The 23,558-nt window shown below is 42.8% G+C and overlaps 1 protein-coding gene across 1 annotated transcript in view; it reads right to left on the bottom strand.

Annotated features, from left to right (window-relative positions):
- Positions 1–23,558, bottom strand: part of dpp6a (dipeptidyl-peptidase 6a) — a gene marked incomplete at both ends in the record, with an annotated part of 261,559 nt that overhangs the window by 13,483 nt on the left and 224,518 nt on the right. The window contains 8 exons of the mRNA XM_080020294.1: positions 3,056–3,174; positions 3,885–3,932; positions 4,739–4,830; positions 4,997–5,104; positions 7,046–7,084; positions 7,179–7,302; positions 7,732–7,829; positions 8,120–8,274. Of these exons, the coding sequence (XP_079876420.1) occupies positions 3,056–3,174; positions 3,885–3,932; positions 4,739–4,830; positions 4,997–5,104; positions 7,046–7,084; positions 7,179–7,302; positions 7,732–7,829; positions 8,120–8,274 (783 nt within the window). The remainder of the gene's footprint in view (positions 1–3,055; positions 3,175–3,884; positions 3,933–4,738; positions 4,831–4,996; positions 5,105–7,045; positions 7,085–7,178; positions 7,303–7,731; positions 7,830–8,119; positions 8,275–23,558) is intronic.

Genomic DNA, 23,558 nt, shown 5'->3' with positions numbered 1-23,558 from the left:
CAACTCCAGTTAGAAAGATATGTAATTTGTTCAGTAAAAAATGGGGCACAGAGCTTTAGAAAATAAGGGTCTAGTTTATCCTCTCCAGTTGCTTTCCTGCAATCATTAGATTGAAGTGCCTCCTTAACAACAGAGAAAGTTAAGGCTTGTAGAGTGAACTGAGAGGTACGATTTAAGGAGGGTACATCGGCCAAGGACTTAGTATTTGGCGCCGACCCTGAGTACACCATATCAAGCAGTCACTAAACGTGACATGAGAAGGAAGAGATGTAGAGGATTTGTCTGTGTTTATATTAACGGCTATCCAGAATTTTGACGGGTTTGTAGAAGAGCTAGAGATTAATTCAATGTAATAAATGGCTTTTTCCTTTCTCAAGGAGGATGTGCATTTATTTAGTCTTCCAAAATTAAGCCAGTGGGTTGCTTCACCAGTACGCCTTTCTAGAGCTTTTTCCCTTGCATTGAACATCATTGATAATTATGTGGAGAACCAGGGGCTTGATCTATCTTTAACCCACAGCTTTTTAAAAGGTGCATGTTTATACAGTGATAGTGAGTAATGAGTTCATAGGTTATTCCAATGGGAGTTCTACATCTGGTATTTCGGTTGTGTGATGTATATTTCTGTCAGCAAGGTCACTGAGAAAAATCTGTTCATTAAAAGTTTTTTAATTTCTTTTGATGACAATCCTAGAGCTTGATCATTCCAGTCTGGCACTTCTAACACAGGCTAGAGGACAGGGGTCATGAATGCAAAGTGCAAAAACTCCAGAGGCAGTAATTGGGTCAGAATTAAAACTCGATGTACATTTTGGATGGTCCTTCAAATTAGGTCTGGTCGGTTCATCAATCCGCTGTGACAGTCACACATCTCTTTTAAACAATTTTGTTTGTTCGTTCGTCAACTAATTTAGGTGAAAATCACTTAGAACCAGCATCTCTGAGTTATTGAATTGTGCAAGATAACAGAGGAGTGGAGAGTGCCTCCCTTGGCAATGGATAGACCGCTAAGGCATGGAACCAGAGGAGGAGGAGGCTGGTGACGGTAGAGAGCATCTTGGTGCCCTTGATCCCACGGCGACTTGCGATCCTCAGGGGAACTCCTGCATATCCTTGACCTCAACTGTGGGCTCTAAGGCTTGGAATCTGTTCTTCAGCCGAAGAGTCTCCGGTATAGAGTGGCGCAACCAGCGCTCTTGTCTCCGTCCCCCGCTCGCCACCAGGGTCCAGGACTCTGGGGTGGGGCAGGTCCAGAACTTGGACCATGGATTCTCTATTACAGCCGGCGGGGCATCAGATGGACCAGACTCACCCACAGCAAGAATGGATCCGGGCCAAGGGGGAGTGGTGTCAAAGTCCGGTGCGATCACAGCCGAGGACATGAAGCAGGAGATGGGCTTAGCCTGACCGCTGGTGATGGCGCTCAGATGCACAAACAGTTCATCCTTCTTCTTCACATCCTCAAGCAGGCTGTGGATGTATTTGAAGACCGACTTCTCAAGAGCATTGAGTCTGTCGACCAGACGCAAACAGTTCTCACAGTCCGAGGAGGTAGGCATCAATGCTGGCATAGTAAGCAATATGCTAAGATAACAGGCTAACGAGCGCTAGCCAAAGTCTGCGTTCCAAAATCCAAAAAAAAACAGTTCAGGCGAGGGTCAAAGCCTAAAAGATATATATATATATATATATATATATATATATATATCACAGCGCGAACAATCCAAAATCAGTAATTAAAAATCAGGTAAAATTAGGAAGCTATTCAGCGTAGTCTCATAGGAACGTAACCTGACAGCTGATATGTTATATATGCAATACGCAATATATAGATATGGGAAATGTAGTGTAAATAAAATACTGTTCTTTTTCGGTTGGTCAGGTTGTTTCCACAAATTTGATCACATTGACACCACTCTCTCTTCCTAATTCAATCACACAAATATAAAAAAAGTGACATTTGAAAATCAATTTAAGCACACAGATACAAAAAGCTGTGTTCATGATTGTTATTATTAGGGGTCGATAGGGATGGTTACCCATTGTTATAGTTAGGATTTTTATTATTTTCCATGGTACTTGTCGGCTAAAAATGTCAAGACGACTGACAAGACGACTGCTGCAGCTATGGACAAGGTTGAGGTGTCATTAGAATCAGGACGTCCTAGACATCTCGTGGTTCAAGATTCATTCAAATCGCTCCACATATGGAGCAGGAATTAGTCTTAGGGTTTAAGGCTTAATTAAGGCTTACGGTTCAGAACCGTGGTCGCTTGATACCGCAGTATACCTAGAAACGGCATGCTGTTACATCCCTAGTGCGTGGTGTAGACTCATCGTTGTTACAAACCAAGCCAATGTTCAACCATCAAAATGAGAAACCATCGTTCCAATTTGACTAGTAAGATGAGCAATAGCACGAACTGATGGTATGTTCCATTGGAACTCGAAATTTGAAATTGGTGTTGATAATGGACCCCGTGTATTGCTACTTACAGCTATATTTATTATCATTAATAATAATGATTTTATTATTATTTTTCTCCTTGGCATTTTTCGGGCTAAAAGTGTCTGGAACAGGATAAGTGCTGGAGCTACGGATACGGTTGAGGTTAGAAACCAAGGTCACAGACATCTCGTGGCTTAAGTTTCAAAGCAGGAATTTGTGAAAAACCGATTTGTTTTCACCGGAAGTAGCCGAATATCTTGCATCGCCCACACGCCAAGGTTCAAAAACTTCAGGTAGTGGAGCGAGATGAGTTTGTGGAATAAGACACTTTGTGACATCATCATCCAATTCCTTATGAATGTGCAGATTGGGGCTACAAACGTTCATTTGCGCCATGCGAGCTGCATGGTGTCGATTCCATCACTCCGTCGTGAAACAGAACCAAAAGTACCTTAAATCTGCGGTGGGTCACATATGCTCGTAGCAGGAAAATATACAGTACAGGTGCTGTTAAAATCTCTGTTTGTCGCCGATAGGGGGCGGTGTTTGGCACTTAGTGTGTCACAAGTCGCTGATGCAATCTTAACTACAAGCAGCTGGGTTTACCTTGGCAGTTGAGCAGGAAGTAGCTCATGTTGTGGCTGAAGGAACCAGTGACGTAGGTGCAGCCGTCCACAAAGTCACACGACAGACAGCGACGGTTGAAGGTTCCCACTGTGTCGGCACTGAGGAGAGGACACTCAATGTTTTACAATTACAGACATACAGACAGACAGACAGATACATAGATAGATAGATAGATAGATAGATAGATAGACGGACAGATAGATGACAGACAGACAGAGAGATAGATAGACAGACAGACAGACAGACAGACAGACAGACAGACAAACAGAAAGACAGACAGACAATAGATAGATAGATAGATAGATAGATAGATAGATAGACAGACAGGCAGACAGAGAGATACTGTAGATAGATAGATACTCTATTCACCCCCGGCAGCAGTTCACAGCAAAATAGGCAGTGACAATAATAAGAGAATAGAATAATATTTGAAAAAAAAGTAGAAAAAGAAAAGGCAATACACGATAAACCTCAATAAAAAAATACCTAAAAATGAGAGATGTAAATAAACCTAATGTACAACTATAAATGGATAAGTTTGCCATGTGAAACAAATCTAAGAGGTTGACAATAAAATAAACCAAGCAGAAGGCAAAAATAAAATACTAAAGATAAATCATGAACTGTAGAAATTTGTAATGTACACTAGACCTAACGATAAACATATATATAAACATATACATTTACAAAAGTACGATACAATAAAGCTAAAATTTAACCTGTACAGTAAACTAGAAGGCTAGACGGTGGAGAAATTCACCAGAAAAAGAGCTGGTGCAAAATGAATGTATAGCAACAAATGAAATACCTGTAGAGATGCCTTCGTTTGGGACCATCTTCTGTGCTCAGGAAATATCTGTGTGAAAAACAGGAATGTAATTCATATTCGTTATATGCTGTACGGACATTAACGCTAGAGAAATGCACAGATGGAAACAATGGAACTAAGTCTGCAGTAATGTAAAGCAGCTGTTCTCAACGTGGGGCCCATGTTTAGTCACACAATTTAGTCAGTCTTTTATTTTACACCCGAAAAAAATTGGTCCAAAACTGTACACTTCATCAGGTTTCTCGCGGTGTTATGGACTCTAATGCACTTCTGCAAATCAGCTCTTTCTGCTTTGAAACGTAAGAGACTAGAAATGGGAAGTTGCGTGGCTTCCTGCCGGCAACCGGTTGTCGCCACCCTCACACTCTGGATATACTTTGGTGACTTAAAAAGAAAAAGGAGCTTTAACTAAAATGGGGTATTAGTGTGTGGTGTGGGGATGGGGGTTTAATCTTTTGCTCGTTGATTAGTATAACGGGCAACAGGTCTACAGCCACCCTGACCCCGGGCCCACTTACCTCAACCCAGGACAGGTGTGGCTGCCTCGAAACGTGTTCTTCAAAACATGTTCAAAAAATAAACCCGGGTGTGTTCTTTTGTCATTATTAAGGTTAATGTGTTACGTTCGTTGTCTGTTTTACCATACTTGTGAACACCAGTCTCTGAATTTACTATTTTTTGGTTTAGAAGTCCACCAGAAACCAGGGTCCTCACTTAGCAGGTGTATTTAATCTGACCTCGCTTTGATACTAGGACATGAGTGTGTGTGTGTGTGTGTGCGTACGTGCGTGCGTGCGTGCATGCGTGTGTGTGTGCATGCACGCAGTGCTCACATCAGTTGGCTGTCCTCATTGTAGGCCAGCACGTGGGTCACATCCCAGTCCCCGGATGTGATGGACTGCAGCGTGTCCGTGCTGGTATTTGCCTGAACGAGTGTGAGAAAAGCGGACACAGTGCGTCAGAAAAGTCCCTTTCCTCGCGATGGCCTCAAAGCCCTGCACAAGGCCAGAATCACACGTCTTCCCAACGTTCGGGACATGAAAATGGCTGTCATGAAGGGGGCTGAGTATGGGTGGGAAGTATCTTTGTACCTGAGAGATGGACATGGAGATGTGGAAGAATTTCCCTCTCCCTCCCTGGGGAATGGCCCTTGTGAAGAAGATCTTCAGGCCGTCCTTGGAGAACAGCGGCCTCTCATCCTGAGACACAAACAAGCAGGTTTATTTCGTCTTGAGGGTCTTATCCCACACACACACTCCAAATTCTGACCTCAGAATGAAAAGATTTCTTGGCGTGAACGGAAACCTGCGAAATCTCAGTCCTGTCTCTCGCCGTTAACTCAGGACTTTTTCTGAGTTCATTGGTCATCTTGACCAAAACTCGTTTTGCCGGCAGGGTTTAAATGATGCGGTAGATTTTGGTACTTTAGATCAGGGGTGTCCAAACTTTTTGCAAAGAGGGCCAGATTTGGTGAGGTGAAAATGTATGGGGGCCGACCATTCAGCCTGACATTCTTTGAACAATTACCATTGTAAATTAACATGTAAATATGTCACTATATCACTTTGTACAGTTTGTTGTACGTGTTTATTTGTATTTGCTTTTATTTTGCTTTGTTTTACTCTGCTGCCTGCAGCTAGGTTGACATTGCAAATGAGAATCTGTTGTCAATTGCCTTATCAGGATAGATAAAAGGTCAAAATAATAATAAATTAAATGCAAATGAACTATTTTAGGAAATCTGACTCCAAATTTTTTTTAGAAACATGTATTTATTGATTTTGTTTTAACAAATCACATCAAAGTGCATTTTGACAAAGGATAGTTTAGTCAAATTAAATGACTGGAATTTGACTACAGTGGTTTTTATCATCACAAAAAATTAATTCACCGAGACTTAATCTATTCTCCTCAGAAGAATAAAAAAAAAAATTAACCTACATTAATGTGATGGGTGATACTGAGATCTCGACTGCAGTAAACAGGGCAGGTCTGGTTCAAAAACAGTGGTTTTGATGCGCAAGATGTCACGCAGGTGAGAGTCACTTAGTCTTGTCCTCACGCGGTTCTTGTTAATGTTCATAACCGAGAACGTCTTCTCGCACAAGTATGTCGAGCCAAACAAGCTCAGCATTTTCTTAGCAAATGTTTGAATCTCTTGGAAGCTGTCTTTGTCCAGCCGGCGGTAAACGTTTACAAGAGGGGGTTGCTGGTGTTGACTGTGACACTCCGCGTCACACTGCAGCTCAGTGAGCTCCAGCGGCAGGTTGCTGGAGCGTCGTTAGAATCCACGGAAAAAAAGTGTGATCTCCTTTTCAATAGCTGCAAAATCCCTGAAACGCTGTTGAAACTCCTCAGCCAGAGATGAGATGTTTGCCGTTAGCTTATCGTTGTTAGCATGTTTCGTCTGATAGTGCCGCTTAATATTGAATTCCTTGAAAAGAGCCACAGTCTCTTGACAAATTAAGCACACGCAGTTGTTTCGCACGTCAGTGAAAAAATACTCAGATTTCCACTTGTCCTGGAAACGGCGGCCCTCGTTGTCAACTTTCCTTTTTTTAGTTCCAGTTGGCATTTTAGAAATGGGCTAAGAATATACCACAGGGGTCACCCGGCGAGAGTGCGGCCACAAGTCTACTGCCATCCTCTGGTGAAAAATAAAATTGCTTTTTTTGTATGTGCTGGCGGGCCACATATTATTGATTTTATGACGGACGCTTCGGGCCGGTGGAAATTTAGACACGGCCGGATTTGGCCCTGGGGCCGGACTTTGGGCATGCCTACTTTCGATGTTTGCATGTATGAAATGGGATATTGAATAAAACTACCACATAAACAAAATGCACAGATGATTTGCAACTTGAATTAGCAAACTAAATACTCAATGAAGTATTACTTAGTATTACTTAGATAATCATGTACATTGCACTCTGACTTTAGTTCATGCTCCTCACTTCACTCCTCACTAAAATTCCTCTGCTTGCTTTTCTGTGAAATTTGCATATTTGTGTAAATATTTCTAAAAATGTGTATATCCTCTTATTAATGTCAACGGAGTCACTTCCACGACAAATACAACTTTGAAACTTTTTGAAAATACTGAAGAACACACATAATAAGTCCTCCAGCCTCCAGCTCACCTGTCTGTGAAGCCACCCTTCACTTTCGTCCTCGTGTTTCTGTGGAGAAATGGATCCCGCGTTGAGTTCAAATTCACATAAATAGGACGGCACCGGGATTGCTTGTCTGATAAACGGCAGGATCCGGACGTACCTTAGTGCAGACCCCCGTGGTGGCCTCGCACAGAGTCAGCACCGAGATGTTTTGGGCCCTGTTGAGCCAGTTAATGGCCAGTTTAGTTGTGGTGGCCCACTTCACCATTGTAACGTAGTACTCCCTGGGACAAGAGGAATTAATAATGAAAAAAAAAGGTTTGTTCAAATGTTGTTCAACAACTGTATTCCATTATATCTGCAGGGAAAGGTGGACTATTTCAGACTATTTAACAGCTACGGTGGTTTTAGAATTGATTGAAGAATTTCGTATTTGATAAATAAACATAAAAAAATTGACATAAACATATCTTTGTGGCACCAAATTTTGTATATTTTTGCTTTTATATGGTGTAATTTCATATTTTCCCTTCTTTTTAACATCTTTAAAGGGTCACTTTATTAAAGCAGGTGTGTGCTCCTCAACCCCAGTTCACTCTCTCACATCAGGGTTTTGCTTTTAGTTATGTCACAGACATCACAGCATGATACATACATGTGAAATATGGGTGTTTCAGAAAACAAATCACTGTCACGGGGTGGTCTGTCCCTACCCCATCCTGGGATCCTCGGGTCTCCTCATTTCGATGGTGTGCAGGGGCCCGTGAAGGTTCACCACATACAGAGTGATCACTGGGTTTTCCTCACCAGCCTGGAGAGAGAATGGGACAAAGTTTGAAATGAACAAATTGCTCAAACTCTGTTCGGGAAGATAAATGGAAACCCAACATTATCTAAGAGTATTATATGTTTTTTCTCGAACACAGCACAGCCAGACTCAAGCTTCAAGTCGACCTAACTCGTCATTACTTTTTTTCCTTTTCATGTTAACTTTCTTCTTTATGCTCAGCAGGACATTTCCCCAGATGGTGGACATCTCATTCTGTAACATAACCAACTAACTGAGCAAAACATCCAATCATTCACATTAGAACTGTATACCTTGGGGTAATGATACTCTTTCCCCGTTGGGTAGGGGATGCCGGTGAACATGGGCAACTCCATCTTGGGCACCATGGTGTCGTTGATGGTCGCGTACGCCAGCCTGGCGCCGTCTGGTGACCACCAGTGGGCGATGTGGGACCGGAAAATCTCCTCTGTGTCAGAGGAAATTAAAAAAAGGATGTTGATGATAGAGACTGCAGCAACACAAACGCAGCCGCCTATAAAGACCGGCCGCTCCGTGACAGGTTAGTGACAGGTCCATGCCTATCTGAGTGGAATGAACGGATATATCCGGCTTGCAGCTGGGGGCAGCCGCTCTGAGTGGCTGGTATTGTATGATGACAATAGAAACAATACGACTCAATTAAAGGAAACAGGATGTCACACTTGGCCACTAGAGGCACCAGTCTATTTTGGCCCGATCAAAACAAAACAAGAATACCAGACCAATTTCAGGCCTCGGCTTACCAGAGAGCTCTCCGTGTTGTAAAGGCAAATCTACGATGGTTTCTAGTTTTAGCCAGTTGTATTGTTTCGTACAAAGATTGAGACTTATTTGGTCCGAACGTTTTGCCAGCGTGTTTCAACACCCGAGGCTGCCAAATTACTACTTTTGCAGCAAATAGTCAGTATCCAGCAAGGAAGACAGGGCCAATCAAAAGCGTGGGCTGGCAGGGTCCAGTAACAAGAGAGGGATTGGGAGTGTCACTATACACTTGTTTTGGGCAGCCACAGTATATTTCGATCTCAAAACGTCCATTATTGAGTGGAACCTGGCACAGCCGAGGGAAACCAACAGTTCCCATGCCGTTAGGGCTCCAGAGACCAGGCCTGATGGCGTCGGTGCAGACAGATCCTGAGCTGGAACAGACAGTTCCTGGATCAACACTTCTACCCCGCGGATTTTGGTAAATGTGGACGCCTGGGCAGACGCACGCCGTACTGATACTTCCACTGTACTATGTCTTTAAGACATGCGCATGGTGCCGTCTGTTGCAGTCATGAATCAGAACGGATTTTAATCTCAGCAAAGCTCAGACCAAAATAGAACTGTGATCCATTCAGCACAAGAACAAAAAAAATCCTCATCAGGTAGGATGGTTGAAAACCCACACATTACTTCAGCTTCCTGTGTTTTAGCAGCTCTAACACTTTTGGTTTTTCTTTGTCCTTGTAAAACGAGGCAATAACTATTGGTCCAGGTGGCACAGCGGATGAAAAGTTACCGAAAAAGCTAAATGATCTGAATTGGAGGCGACGTGTGTGTCCAGACACCTGCAGTCATAAACTGACTCCATCCGCCCAAAGCACCGCACAGCGATATATACACCTTGTCATGGCACATTTTTAAGTCTGATATATGGATAATTAATTGATATAGTTCTTAATAGAAAAACGTGGTTAAATAGGCTTTAAATAATCATCATTTCTTTATAATTCATAGTTTAGCTGCCTCCATATTCCATACATAAGCCAAAAACATGCACCCATCATTGTCTGACCAGCAATGGACATTTATCACCTGGTCCCCGGGCGCGTCCACGTACGCTGCCCACTGCTCCTGGCTGTGCCCCTGGAGGAAGGACAACCCAGGATGGGTCAAAAGCAGAGGATCCATTTCACCGGCCACCATCAAAAGCATGTGCGTGTGTGTGTGCAAGCATGTGTTGTGTGATGAATAAAGACTATTTCTTCTTCTTTCTTTTATTTAATCTGTTGCTGAAAGGCCGCCATGTAGATTGGAATGCATACAATAACTGGAGCTAGCCCCGGAAAATTTGTCACCGTCGCCCTCTAATTACTGTTGTTGCAAAAAATTGTCGGACTTCAAAGTGGTTTGATAACCCCTGATCTACAATGTATAAGCAGGATATGGATGACACACACCCACACACACACACACACACACACACACACACACACACACACACATACACACAGACACACTGCTTTGCAGAAGTCAGAGGACAAGCAGAAAGGAGTAAAGAGTTCCTTGAACTGCATTCCGGAAAAGTCATGTCACTTAACACACGAGTCGCCAGTGAGAGCTCATTACTGTCCACACACACACACACACACACACACACTCAGACACACACACACGCACGCACGCACGCACGCATACACACACACACGCAAACACTTCAGCCAAAACAAGGAGTGAGTCGTTATCAGATTATGCAAAATGAAAATGGCTCAGGGAACTTTCTGATAATGCAAGGTGGGGGCATAACAATCCAATTTATTATTAAGTCTATGGGCACATCAGAGAAAGCATCAAACTCCTCGCCATAGCGTGCCCACAACCACATTTATATCATCTTCAGCAATTAAAATTTCATTACTGTTGTTTATCTGCGAGACGAGATGCTGGCTCCAGGGGAATTTCCGGGGAAACATCAACCAGCAATTAGCATTTTCATTAAGTTGGCACGCTTGGCGGGATAACTTGATATGCGGCGTCATTTGAATTCCCCTCAGTGAGTCTGCATCCTCACTGCATGTGCGTAGCTGCAACCTGTTCTCCAGAAGTGCTTTCACGTTCAAATGCCACGGCTCCAAAACGGTGCCGCCTCGGCCTCGCGCCACACACGATACAACGCTCCCGGCAACGGCCAGCAGGTGGCGCCGCTTGAAAGAGGGCGACTGTGACTGCAACGTGACTGCAACGTTTAATGGAGTTGGGTCTCTTTGCTCTGCATCCCCCGCGACACAAAATGAAGATGCGGTGCCGCATCTTCCTCTTGAGGGGCATTTTAGGGGAAAAGTGTATATATGTTTTTATTGGTATTTATAAATGCCATTTAGAGCAGCCTACAAAATGCCAACATGGCAAATGAGCGATCAATTTTTACCTTTTAAGCCTTCACAAAATGTATGACTCTCTATTTAATGACTTTTTTAAAGGCTGAGGACCTGCAGACCTGCATTTGGAACAGAGCTGTAAGGAAACAGTGGAAAAGGTATGAAACTGCAGAGCTGTGGGAGGAGTGTGGAGGAGAGCTCCCTTCTTTGAACGTCGCTGTTGTTCGCCTTTTCTCGTACACGACCCTACGCGCTTTCCCCTCGATCGCCGGGGCCTCGCCGCCACGGCCTCGCCTCCCCTCCACCGTGGCATTTGGAATTAATTATTCACCACCGACGGCGGACATCACTAATGCACAATAGGAGACGCGTTTGACTGCGAGTCAAGGGGACGGGAAAAAAACAATGAATCAGGGCTGACGAGTCCGGGCACAGCGAGCTAATGAGAGAATGAGAGGACGTCCCACCGGGGAGAGCGGCTTCATCCCCACCGTGTCTGGACAGTGCTTCCTGACACTTAGTTTAATTATTGACTTATTACTTAAATTATAAGTGTTTATTGTGTTCGTCCTCTCATGACCTGTCACAAGCGTTTTGAATTAGACTAATCAGAGATGATGTACTTCTCTCGCCTTCAGAGGTTATTCACCAAGACAAATGTCAATTTCTAGCATTTCCAACATTTTCCTTATCTTGATTCATCGTTTTTGAATTAATTTGGTATTTTTGTTTTTACATATTGTCAATGATGGTTCTCAATATGACAATGACATGCACTTATAGAGGAACACAACCCCCATAAAAAAAAACAGAATAAACTAAATAAATGACGATAACTAAAGTACCGCACACACCTACAATACACGACCATACCGGTACCACGTCCATTTATATATCTCCAAATTATACTCCACGCCAGCTCCATGAACTGTACTCAGGGAGGGTTGAAAAACAACAATGCACATCCAGGCCCGAGCTCTCTCACCATTGGTTTGGACCTGTTTGCCAACTTTTGACCTATTGGAAAGTTCCACAGTTTTTTGGTCCCCTGTGAGGGACGTTCTTCTCCATCTGTCTCATTGAGAGGTTTTGTTTTCTCACTTATTCCCGTAAGGACGCACATTCCGCTCTGCATCAATCACACACATAATAAAACAGCGTTGACTCCTTTGTGTCTAATTAAGTGTGATGAACAGACAAGGTCCCAGTGTTATTACTATAAGATATTAATGTGTGCAACTGCTTTGTGCTCATGAATTACGACTGCTTTGTTTTGTGAAATGAATCCCAAAATGCTTATGAGCAGAAGAGTATTTAATACATTATTACTGCCGCTGCTACGGGAAACAAGTTTGCCGTTGGATGTTTTATATTTGCAGAAAGTTGTGAAATAGTGAAAAACAAACCAATGTAATGAATACAAACTCCATTTGTTGGTCAATTTTCTTCAGAATTACAAGTGACGTACATTATAATAATAAATCAACTAGTTGAACAAATTGAACATATAAAGTCAGAAGTAGCCCTATGAGGAATGGCAGGCAGCCTAGCAGGAGGAGCATATATCACCCGCCTCCATCTTTTCCTGTGACACTACTGGTACTCCTGGCTGCATTCAGTTCAAGGGGAAAGAACAAACTAGGACGGGATTTCTTGTCATACAATGGAAGAGCCTTTACCTCACTGAGTAGATGGAGCAAAACAAACAAAACTAATCTCAACCAACCAACCAATCATCCAACCATCCCATCAACTCTCCAACCAACCAATCCACCAATCATCCAACCAACCCACCAACCAAACAATCCACCAATCATCCAACCAACCAACAAACAACCAACCAACCAACCAACCAACCCACCCAACAAACCAATCATCCAACCAAGCATCCAACCAACCCACCCACCCACCCACCCAATAAACCAATCACCCAACCAACCAACCAACCAACCAGCCAACCAACCAACCAACCAACCATTCAATCAACCCACCAAACATCCAACCAACTAACACAACAACCAACCCACCAATCATCCAATCATCCAACCAACCAACCAACCAACCAACAATCCAAAAAACCAACCCACCAATCATCCAACCAAGCCTCCAACAAACAAACCAACCAACCCAACAATCATCCAACCAAAAAAACAAACAAACCTACCAATCATCCAACCAACCAACCAGTCCATCCAACCAACAGGCCCACAAATCATCCAACCAACCAGCCAAACCACAAATTATCCAACCAACCCACCAATCATGCAACCAACCAACCAACCACAACACCAACACACCATCCAAACAACAAACAATATTTAAATTCTTGTTTCCTTCACACGCAGTGTGTTCAAGACGTGTCCTGAGCCTTAACCACAGTGATAAACACCAACGACGCAACAAGCAGGTTTTCCCAGATAGTGCTGTACAGCCAACAGGCACTCCATGACTCAAATAATAAACAGAGTTTTGGTTTTTATCTCCACGTAGCAAGCAGCTTTGTCCCCGGGCAGGGCCACGCAAACCACTGGATGTGTCAGCAGAAAAGAGTCTGGGGAATCAGAATGCAGATGACAGAGAACTCCAGCACCCCACCCCCACCCAGGGCTGCATGGACTGTGGCGGGCCCCGGGGCCTCCTGGTTTCTCCATCTTCCGCTTCTTCGCCCGACTGATACAAATGCACACTCACACGTACAAACGCAACATGAATGCACGCACACAAACATAACCCAAACCCACACATTCATGCAGCAGTGGAAATCAACAAGTACTCTGTTATGGTGCTCAAGTGCATTTTCAAGGATCAGAAATGTTGACTTTTGATCCACTCCATTTGACAGCAAACATACACCTTTTTTATTCACAGCATTTCCAACACAGTCACAGGATTTATATCTATACATATCAGATAAGAAAGATAAGCCAAAGACCTACCAAACTGCTGATTTAGGAAATTACTATGACACCATCCATACTATTTATTTTGTAAACTGTCATCAGGATCTGCATGAGCATTAACTGCAGGAAAATAGACTCTTATATGAGCGCACTGATTGACGACTTTTTCCTGGGTACTGTAGTACTTTTCCTATTACTATTTTAAGCGCAATTAAGAGCAAGTACTAATATATTTTTACGTGAGTAAAAATTGATTTTTGACTAGAGTCAAGGTATTTGTATTTCAGTAAGAAGGTCTGAGTACTTCTTCCACCACGTCACAACACTAACTGAAACACGTGGAAACGTCATCCACGCACACAGACGGACAACCGAGGATCAACGCACGGAAGCCGTGGAACCCTCTGGGCTGAGTGGACAATCCCCGTCTCCGGCCACGGACTCCGGCCAAAACTTGACCTTGGCCAGAGCCCAGCCGCGGTCATCAGTGTGGAAAATCCCCTGCGCCGGCCAATACAAACAAATCATACAGCAGTGTGGCTCAGTGTTTAGGCCCTCCGCACACACGCACGCACGCACGCATGCACGCATGCACATACACACACACACACACACACACACACACACACACACACACACACACACACACACACACACACACACACACACACACACACACACACAATATCATCACCACTGGTCTGGTGCCATATCCGTTTGCAATCAAATCATCAAATTTGATCCTTAGTTGTCAACTAGAAATACGTCAGTATGTAGTCAGGACACAACAGTCGCACTTTGATGGATACATTTTTGTTAATTTATTTCGGGTTTTGAAAAAAAAAAAAGAGCTTTAAAATCTCTTTATTGACTGTTAAGCAGGGTTAATAGAGTTGATCTAGGACGGCTCACTCTCAGTCTCTCTGATGTTTAATTTTTTTTACTTTTATTTCTTATAAATAGTATAATTACTTTATCATTATTACTAATATGTATTTATTTATTGCTTTATTCTTTAAGTTTTTTGTGCTGGTGCCACTGGAATCAGTAGACACCACGTGTTAAATAAAAGTGTTTTAAATAGCTCTCTCTCTCTCTCTCTCTCTGTCCGTCTGTCAGTCTCAATCACTGTGGAAGATTCATCCAGTTATTCATTCATCCATAAAATATGAGTTTGAATCACTAGTCTTTCAGCGCTGCATGAGTATTGTGTTCAAGGGTTAGATGCTCTTTTTTGATGCTCTGATTAATGTTTAAATATCTGCTGATGGATACTCGTCTCGCAGCGTGGTCCAGGGTTTCCAGTGTCAGAACCAGCTAATCCGAAAGTAATACCACCGAGGCAGCGACAATATAAAAGAGAAAAGCTCCGCACGGATTAGCGTAGGGGGGGGGCTGGGGGGGGGGCACGAACGTCCGTGCACGCAGCGCTTGGTGCATCGGTGACCTCGTTTAACCCCTGTGGAGCCGTACGGACGCCTCTGCAATTTCAACTTTGCTTGGAGAAAAAAAAAACAAAAAAAAAAACGGATTCGTTTTTCCACCAATGTTGCTCCTGCTGATTTCCTGACAGAAAGAAAAGTTTGCAGATCGGTCTGACTCAGTGACCAATTATTTCATAATTATATATCTTGTAATTATTATTTCTTCCTCTGACAAACTACCTCAATATTCCACGTTCTCCTTAGAATCGGTGTTTCCTGGCTTGGCCGGCGGCAAAGTCGTTTATGACATCACTAAGAGATCTGATGGCCAACTTTGGTAATGATCCTAATGCGCACAAGTTCACTCAGTCTTTCATTTTTTTATATTATTATTAAGTGAAAGTATAAGTATAAGTGAAAGGAAATGTACAGAGCATGATTGGGAATAGATACACAAAATGAAAGATGGAGTTAAATCCACAATGGTGGAAGTTATGTGACAATCCATTCGGGGTAGACACAAAGAGGTAACATTATACTGAGCATCAAGAGAAAACAACAACAAAAACAAACAATCAGGTATACATATAGAGAGCTCAAGAGAGCAAGGTGAGAGACATTGAAAGAGCAAGGACAGGGAAATAGGTGTATACAATTTTTTTGCATTTCTATTTGTTTTTTCCATATTTGTCTGTGACTTCAAATAGTCGGCAAAAGTATGCATGAACACGGTGAAAGAGGGAGTACTGCCGTTCCACTTACAAGTATGTATATGATATTTACCCCAAATAATGCCAAGATTAACAGTATCTCAAACGCGTGCATCCATAAAATAAATAATGTCATTATAGGTAAATTAAGGTACCCAACTTTAAAAACAGCCGACTATGAATATCCGTCCCAAACAAATGAGCGTATGAATATATAAAAAGAAAGGTCAATGGTTTCAGCCTCTGAAGAACTAAAGATGCAAGTGTCCACTTCAAATTATAAACCTATATTATCCTGTACAGAGCGTGCGTTAAAGTCCCCAAAATGCTTTTGTTAAAAAAACAAATTAACTTCTCTGCGATCAAATCTTTTATCCAACAAATTGACATCACCAACTTTCGGGGAAGGCAAAGAAGATGTAATCAAGGAAAATTGCATCTTGCTTTATATCATTTAAAGTAAAGGAATGGGAATTGCTTTACAAATGTTGTCATACCCTTTTCTTGTAATAGTAATTTTGTCCTTACTGGTAAACACATCAAAACCATAACAGTGTCAATCACAATTCAGTAAATCGTGTAAAATTGTTAAACCATTGTCACACCAATCAGCTTTAAAGACAGATTTTCTATTTCAATTTCTATTCTATTTACCATAGTCCTCACCAGATTGGCTGTCAAGCTGAAGGAGCTCGGACTGAATACTCCGCTATGTGCCTGGATCCTGGACTTCCTCTCAGCCCGGCCCCAGGTGGTTAGGGTGGGGAAGCACATGTCCACCCTCACCCTGAATACAGGATCCCCCCAGGGCTGCATCCTCAGCCCCCTACTGTACTCCCTGTACACACATGACTGTGTGGCCAGGTCCAGCTCCAACACCATCATCAAGTTTGCTGACGACAACATTGTCGTGGGCCCGATCACCGACGGTAATGAGAAGGCCTACCACGAGGAGGTGGCTGACCTGTCACTCCGGTGTCAGGACAACAGCCTCCACCTGAATGTCAGCAAAACTAAGGAGCTGATTGTAGACTTTAGGCGTGGATTACAACCGAGGACGCACACGCCCTTGGTGATTAATGGGACTTCTGTCGACAGGGGGAGCAGCTTCAAGTACCTGGGAGTCCACATCACAGAGGACTTAACATGGACTTTACAAACAGACACTCTGGTGAGAAAGGCGAGGCAGCGTCTTTACCACCTCAGGCAGCTGAGGAAATTCCGGGTCTCGGTGAGGATCCTCAAGTCCTTCTACTGTGTAGCAGTGGTGAGCATCCTGACAGGCAACATCACTGCCTGGTTTGGGAACTGTACTGTTCAGGACAGGTGGGCCCTGCAGAGGGTGGTGCGTTCAGCTGAACGTACCACTGGAACTATACTCCGCTCCCTGCAGGACTTATACACCAGGAGGTGTAGTAGCAGAGCCCGCAGGATCATGAAGGATCCTCATCACCCAACAGACTGTTCCAGTTGCTGCGGTCAGGCAAGCGCCTCCGCAGTCACACAGCGAGAACAGAGAGACTGAGACTGAGTTTTTTCCCGCACGCCATAAGAACTGTCAACGCTGACCTCACCAGGGGTCCTCACTGAGCCACACACATTGGCTCCGCTACCTTACTGTACTGTATGAAGCATACTGTACCGCATACTGTGTCACTGTTCTAGGTTGTTCAGTGTTACCGTATTGCCACGCCGTACTGTTGTATACTGCGCTGTATTTCCCACAAACACTACCTCACTTGATTCACATGCCACTTTAATGCACATATCTGTATATACATAAATAGCCTATCCCATATACATAAGTCTATCCCATATACATAAGCCTATTCCCTTTATCTATTTTGTACCCCCACCGTGCATTACCTTTGAGTTCTTATTTAATTTAATTTCATTTAATTCTATATATTTTTATTTTATTTGATAGTATTCGACTTACTGCATTACGTTTTAGGAATCAGTTAGTTAGTCAAGTAGAAATTCTTAGGTAGCTACTGTGTTCAGTCTAGAACATATTGTGTGTAATCACCGGGTGCGTTGCATTGACATTTCACTGCATATATGTATGAAAGTATGTATATGTATGTGACGAATAAACCTCTTGAATCTTGAATCTTGAATCCACAATTAAGAACTGTGTGGTGAAAAATTGTAATATCATTATATTCCATAATATAATGCTTGTTTGTGGTCAGTCAGACAGCTCTACAGGAATTTTTGGAACCTCAAAATCACATTTAAGCAAGATGTCGATCCCCCCCCAACCTTGTTAAATATTTTTTTAGGAATGTGGTAACATATAGATTGAGGTTGAGAATACACTCTTTTAAACTATTTGACTATGACAAACACAATTACAGATGCAAATTCCACGGCTCTTAAACCATGGAATTTGAATTTACATATTCCCTGATTAATTGTGATTTGCATAGATAATGATTTGTGTTCCTCCATATGAACTTAACTATTGTGAATATTATAGTGTTAGGCGGCATGATCACTTTTGATGAAGTTTAGAAAGAATGGCAAGGGTAGATAAGCCTTGATAAAGCTGCTTTGGACAGAGGAATTCCACCCAAAATAGAGAAGTCATGCCTAAACCAATGAATTCAAGATTTCTGAACAGTTTCAATCTGGGATTAACATTCAAATCTTCTCTGTTATGCAAACGTTTTGATACTAATAAAGCAAGATATTTTACCACATCTTTAACTGGGATACTGGCTACGCTACTTAGATCACTGCTATGAAGAGCCAAGAGTTCACATTTCCTAAGGTTTAATGTCAGACCAGATGCTTTTGGAACCATATATAAATATATATATATAAAATTAAGTGCTGTATAATCAGCAAATTGGCCAATGATGAATTCCTTTCCCAGTATTTCAAAAACTCCTACATCCAAGGAGTTTTTAAAGTATATCGCAATACATTCTGCGGCTAAAATAAATGAAGGACTAATCGGGCGCCCTTGCCGAATTCTCAGTTTAATCGGGAATCTCAAAAAGAATCGGAAAAGCCGTGGCTGAGAGACATCCCAAACCAAACATTCCCAAGGCTTTAAATAAAAAGGGGGTGTTCTAAAGTATCACAAGCTTTAAAGAACTGGAATAATGAAATGACGCCATCATGTGGGATCGGTTGAATAATAATCAAGAATATCTAAGACTAATCGACGATGATAATGGATACGTCTCCCTTTGATAAATGTGGACCGTGTTTCAGAAATTATCTTAGTTTGGTCCTTTCTGAAGTCGATTTAAATAGACATGTGCCAAGCGCTTGTAATCTTCATCAAGGAGAGTGATAGGTCTCTGACTGTCCAAGGACAATCTGTCTTTGTTTGCTTTTTGCCCGGTGACTTTCCAATAGGCATCTGTGAAATGTTAATGTCCAGCTCTGCCATTGAAATGTCTATTTCTTTGGGTCCGGTCATTTAGCAAACTCAGGAAAAAGAATCATCCTCTTGATTACAATACTTAGAATCATAAAGAGTCTTCGAAAATGTCAAAATGTTGTCATCAATAGTATCCTGATCTTTACTCTAACAGCTTTAACGTACGCTTTACTTATTACCTATTGGGCCTGTACATTTTTTTTCTACATTAAAAACAAATGATGAGTTCTTTTCACCATTACATCCTCGATCCATCTTGCCCTTGAATCTTGGATGAATGCACCTTTTGCCTTTTGTGTGTAAAGGTCATCTAACTTCCACTGCAACTGATGGGGTTCAAGATTATTTCCATCAGTCAGCTGAGTTTGGGTACATAGGTCATTTATTTCCTAACATTCCTGACATCATATTTGAACCACTCGCATTCGTCCATGGGGGATAAGTCACCATGAAGCTTGACCTCACAGATTTACGATGATATTCTTCTAATCAAAATCGAACGTACAGTAGAGCACTGAGTCCGCAAGGTGTTGTTACTCCATGTGTACTGTCTGTACACATTGTCTTTTCCCTGGATTCATTTTACATATCAACAAGGTCGAGTGATTTGGAAAAATCTGATCTCAAAGGGCTAAATGAATGAGTGCTCTTATTTTTGGCCCGATTATTAAAACCATATTAATTCACCAGAAGATAGTTACTAAATTCAATGATAACCATAATCCAGTGGCCCTTGATATCACTCTTATGATCAATAACCTTGCCATCCAGATGGTTTAATAACATTTCCACACCTGCTGCATGTGAAGTACCATGGGATAGAAATAATGTTATGTCACTACTGCCCCATTGGGATTTGCAAAATTCCCCCTTGGTTGCTTCTTGCAACAAAGACATATTTCCTTGCACTTTGTGCTATTCCTTAAACCTCTAACATTAAATGACAACAGAAAAAGTATGATACAGTGTGACTTGAACGTGTTCACTAACTCAACACAGGATTAGAGAGAAAAATAACCTTCCAGAATCATGTTACTATTAACCAACAGCCAAATACTAATAAGTCCCATCAGCTGGCTTTGAAAAACAATAGAATAGAAAAAGTCATGAAGCCTATGCTTAGAATGCAGCTCCATTCAATTGAATCCCCCTTGTCATGTAGGTTTAGCTCCAAGAAATGAAACGCTGTCTAACGATGAGAGTACTTTCAGCTGTTGGTGACAAGGACAGAATACGATGCAAATTTTCCTGTCATCCCCGCGGTGGCCATCGTTGATGGCATGACCACTCGGACCGCTCGGAGATGTGCTTTCAATCCCCTTTTCCTGGCTTCTTCCAACTTCGGCCAGAGACAAGCGTGGTCTTCTCGGCGCTCTTGGCAGACGCCCTTCCCTGGAACAGATTTTCCTTCGCTCTTGTTACAGATCTTGGCATCTTTGGACATCTTCCAAACTTGACCGCGGACGGTTTTCAGAGAAAAAACGTGAGGTCCGTGGGTCGGTCGGCTCTCATTTTCCAGCCCAGCCTGTGCACCGTACCCGGCGTGTTTTGCAGTTGCTGGGCTGGGAGGGGGACAACACTGGTTGGGATCCTAATCACTCCCTCTCTGATGTTTTCTCGGGGACACCGTTCAGCTGTGGAGACCATCTCCGCTTGTATCGTGCATGCTCTGGACACGATTCATGCAGCACTGCATGTTCTTTCTGGGTAAGTGAGACCACCTGCTTCATCAGCTTGTCCACACCTTTTATTATTCCTCTCCAAGCCGGCGTGTTCACGTCAACCCACTCTTTGATTTTGATGACCGCTTCGGTATTTCCCTTCAGTTGCCACTTGAAAGCTTGGATATGGTCACTTTGGGCATCAGATTAACAAGTGAGACACAGAGTGTAAGAGGGTACTGCTGGTGCTTCAGAGTGCTTCTTCGATCTCTTTGGGTTCCGGCTTCTCACCGGGGTATGTTGCATGTCTGGTCATGAGGTGTGTTTTGGGGCGCTTCTTCTTGTTGATCCAACGATGCAACATCCTCATCGTAGCACGCTTGTTGAAGTGCAGCTAATGTATAGCCATAAGGAAAGGAACTGAGATGTGTTGAAGTAGACTATCTTGACGTAAGGCTTCGTGCACAATGGCAACTATGTCTTTTTATCGTTTGACTGTACATTTCTTTTGAAGATTTGAGGGTTTTTATAAAATCAGGTCTCAGAGCCTGGAAAAAGCACGACCACTCGCCCGCGTCGCGCTAACTGGTCCGATCTGGGGCATGGAGCTTTGTTAATGTATATTTGTCTTGCACAGGGGATCGGCCCACAGGCTCGTCAGGCGACCAGAAGCCAGTTCGGAATGCCATTCGTCCTTCCCCCAAACGCATCATTGTGTATCATTTATTCTGTTGGCCAGCAAGCTTTGTTTGTTTGTTTTATAATAAGATCCTCTCGCCATGTTAGCAACCTGCGGCTTAAATCTTTAACCTTTAACTAAAGGGGCATTTTTTTACTCAAAAAGGATTATTAAAACAGAAATGAATATAATTTTACCTTTTTTTGGATTTGGTGACATTTCCAACAAACATAAATAGATAAATAAATAAATACAATAATAATTATAGATAAATAAATAAATACAATACTAATTTTACCTAAAAAAAAACATTTTCAGGCTCTTTTGGTCTCCAGGCCACGGGTGCCCTAAGCAGGCGCTTAGTTCACTTATGTGTCAGGCTGGCCCTGCGTCTACCTAACTACGATCTAATAGCGATAAATGTCCCAATACAGCCTTTTAAGCAATGTAGTGACCATCTTTACTTCAAGCAGACGCAAGGCAGATTTCGTTTCGATACTTATAAAAGAGAGCTAAAAAAAAACCTGCATGTGTTTACGTAGTTAGAAGCAGAAGTATATTAGGGCCTTTTTAGGGGTTCGGTCAGGAAAACAGATCGGGAACCCCTGGTCTAACGGAAGACCCTCACCGGCCTGCAAGTGTGAAAGATTTGTTAGTGTAGGGACTACAAGTGATGGGCTGAGAGAGCTCCCTGCCTCCCACCCGCAGTACGGAGGGATCGCCTCCAGCCGTTCACAATCCTCAGCAGGAAACAAAATACATGGATGTTCTAGATGTTCTCGCCATTCAGTTTAATTTTCATCTATTCCTATCTTTCTGTTTTTGTGTCCTTCCCCCCAGGTCTTTTGTTCCCCCATCGCTCACCGTCACCCAGTCAAATCTCTGCAGCAAAAAAAAGGTATGAAATTCATTAGTCAAATTCCAACGCCGTGCCCATCCTCGTCCCTGGGAGGTGAGCGGAGGCACTCAGGTGAGCTCTGATCGTCGACGGCGACGCTCCGGGGAGCCGCCTGACATCTGAATCAGTGTGTACGACACACGGCGCCGCCGAATTAATGCAAAACAACTCATGTAGAAGATTCATTTGCTGTGCCACACAAACCCGAAGCCAGACAGAGTTTCCATTTTTAATTTACCTGCTGGAAATCAAGGCCGACGCCCAAAATACTAATGTCGTTCATTAACGCATGTCATTACCCTGTAATACACGTGCGCTCCTGTGAGACATGCTTCAGATTGCGTGCACGTGGCCTGGTGATGTAAGTCGAACAATAGTAAGTTTGGTGTCGCTCGGTACACCATCCATGTGCACCATCCGTACACCATCCCGGTGGAAAGACGGACTTCCAACTCCACTGCAAGGTGATTCCTCTAAATACGAGGGCATTCTACATAAAGACAGCTGGAGTCCTCATTTGTTACTCCCCGTAGACGACTGATATTCATCATTGGGTCCGTTTGGTCCGCCGGAAGCCATGCCGGTCAGTGGAGGAGTGGCCAACGAAATCAATTGACAGAGCAAGTGATAATTGGAGAAATGTACCTGACGTCGACGGACCGTGGTTTTGGGCATAAATAAAATATTCACACATTACTACATAATTCATAATGTATTGTAGATATTGCAGTATATACCGTTTATTATTTGAGAATGTTTAAAATAATTTCAAAAAAGTGAATCATTTTCTCACAAAATTTGGATGTTTTCCCTCCATATTTGGTGGCTAGAAACAACCAACATGACAAGACAATTCATTCCCAGTTCACATATACATGTAAACACTTATCTCAGAGTGAGCTCAGTGTAGCACGCCGGGTGAAAGCGTTGATGTTGAGCCATTGAGCCTCAACCACCTCCTG

The sequence above is a fragment of the Zeus faber genome (assembly GCF_960531495.2).
Source record: "Zeus faber genome assembly, chromosome: 19".
Classification (NCBI taxonomy): domain Eukaryota; kingdom Metazoa; phylum Chordata; class Actinopteri; order Zeiformes; family Zeidae; genus Zeus; species Zeus faber.
Note: the sequence above shows the minus strand (reverse complement) of the source record. Positions and strands in the feature narration are given on the sequence as shown.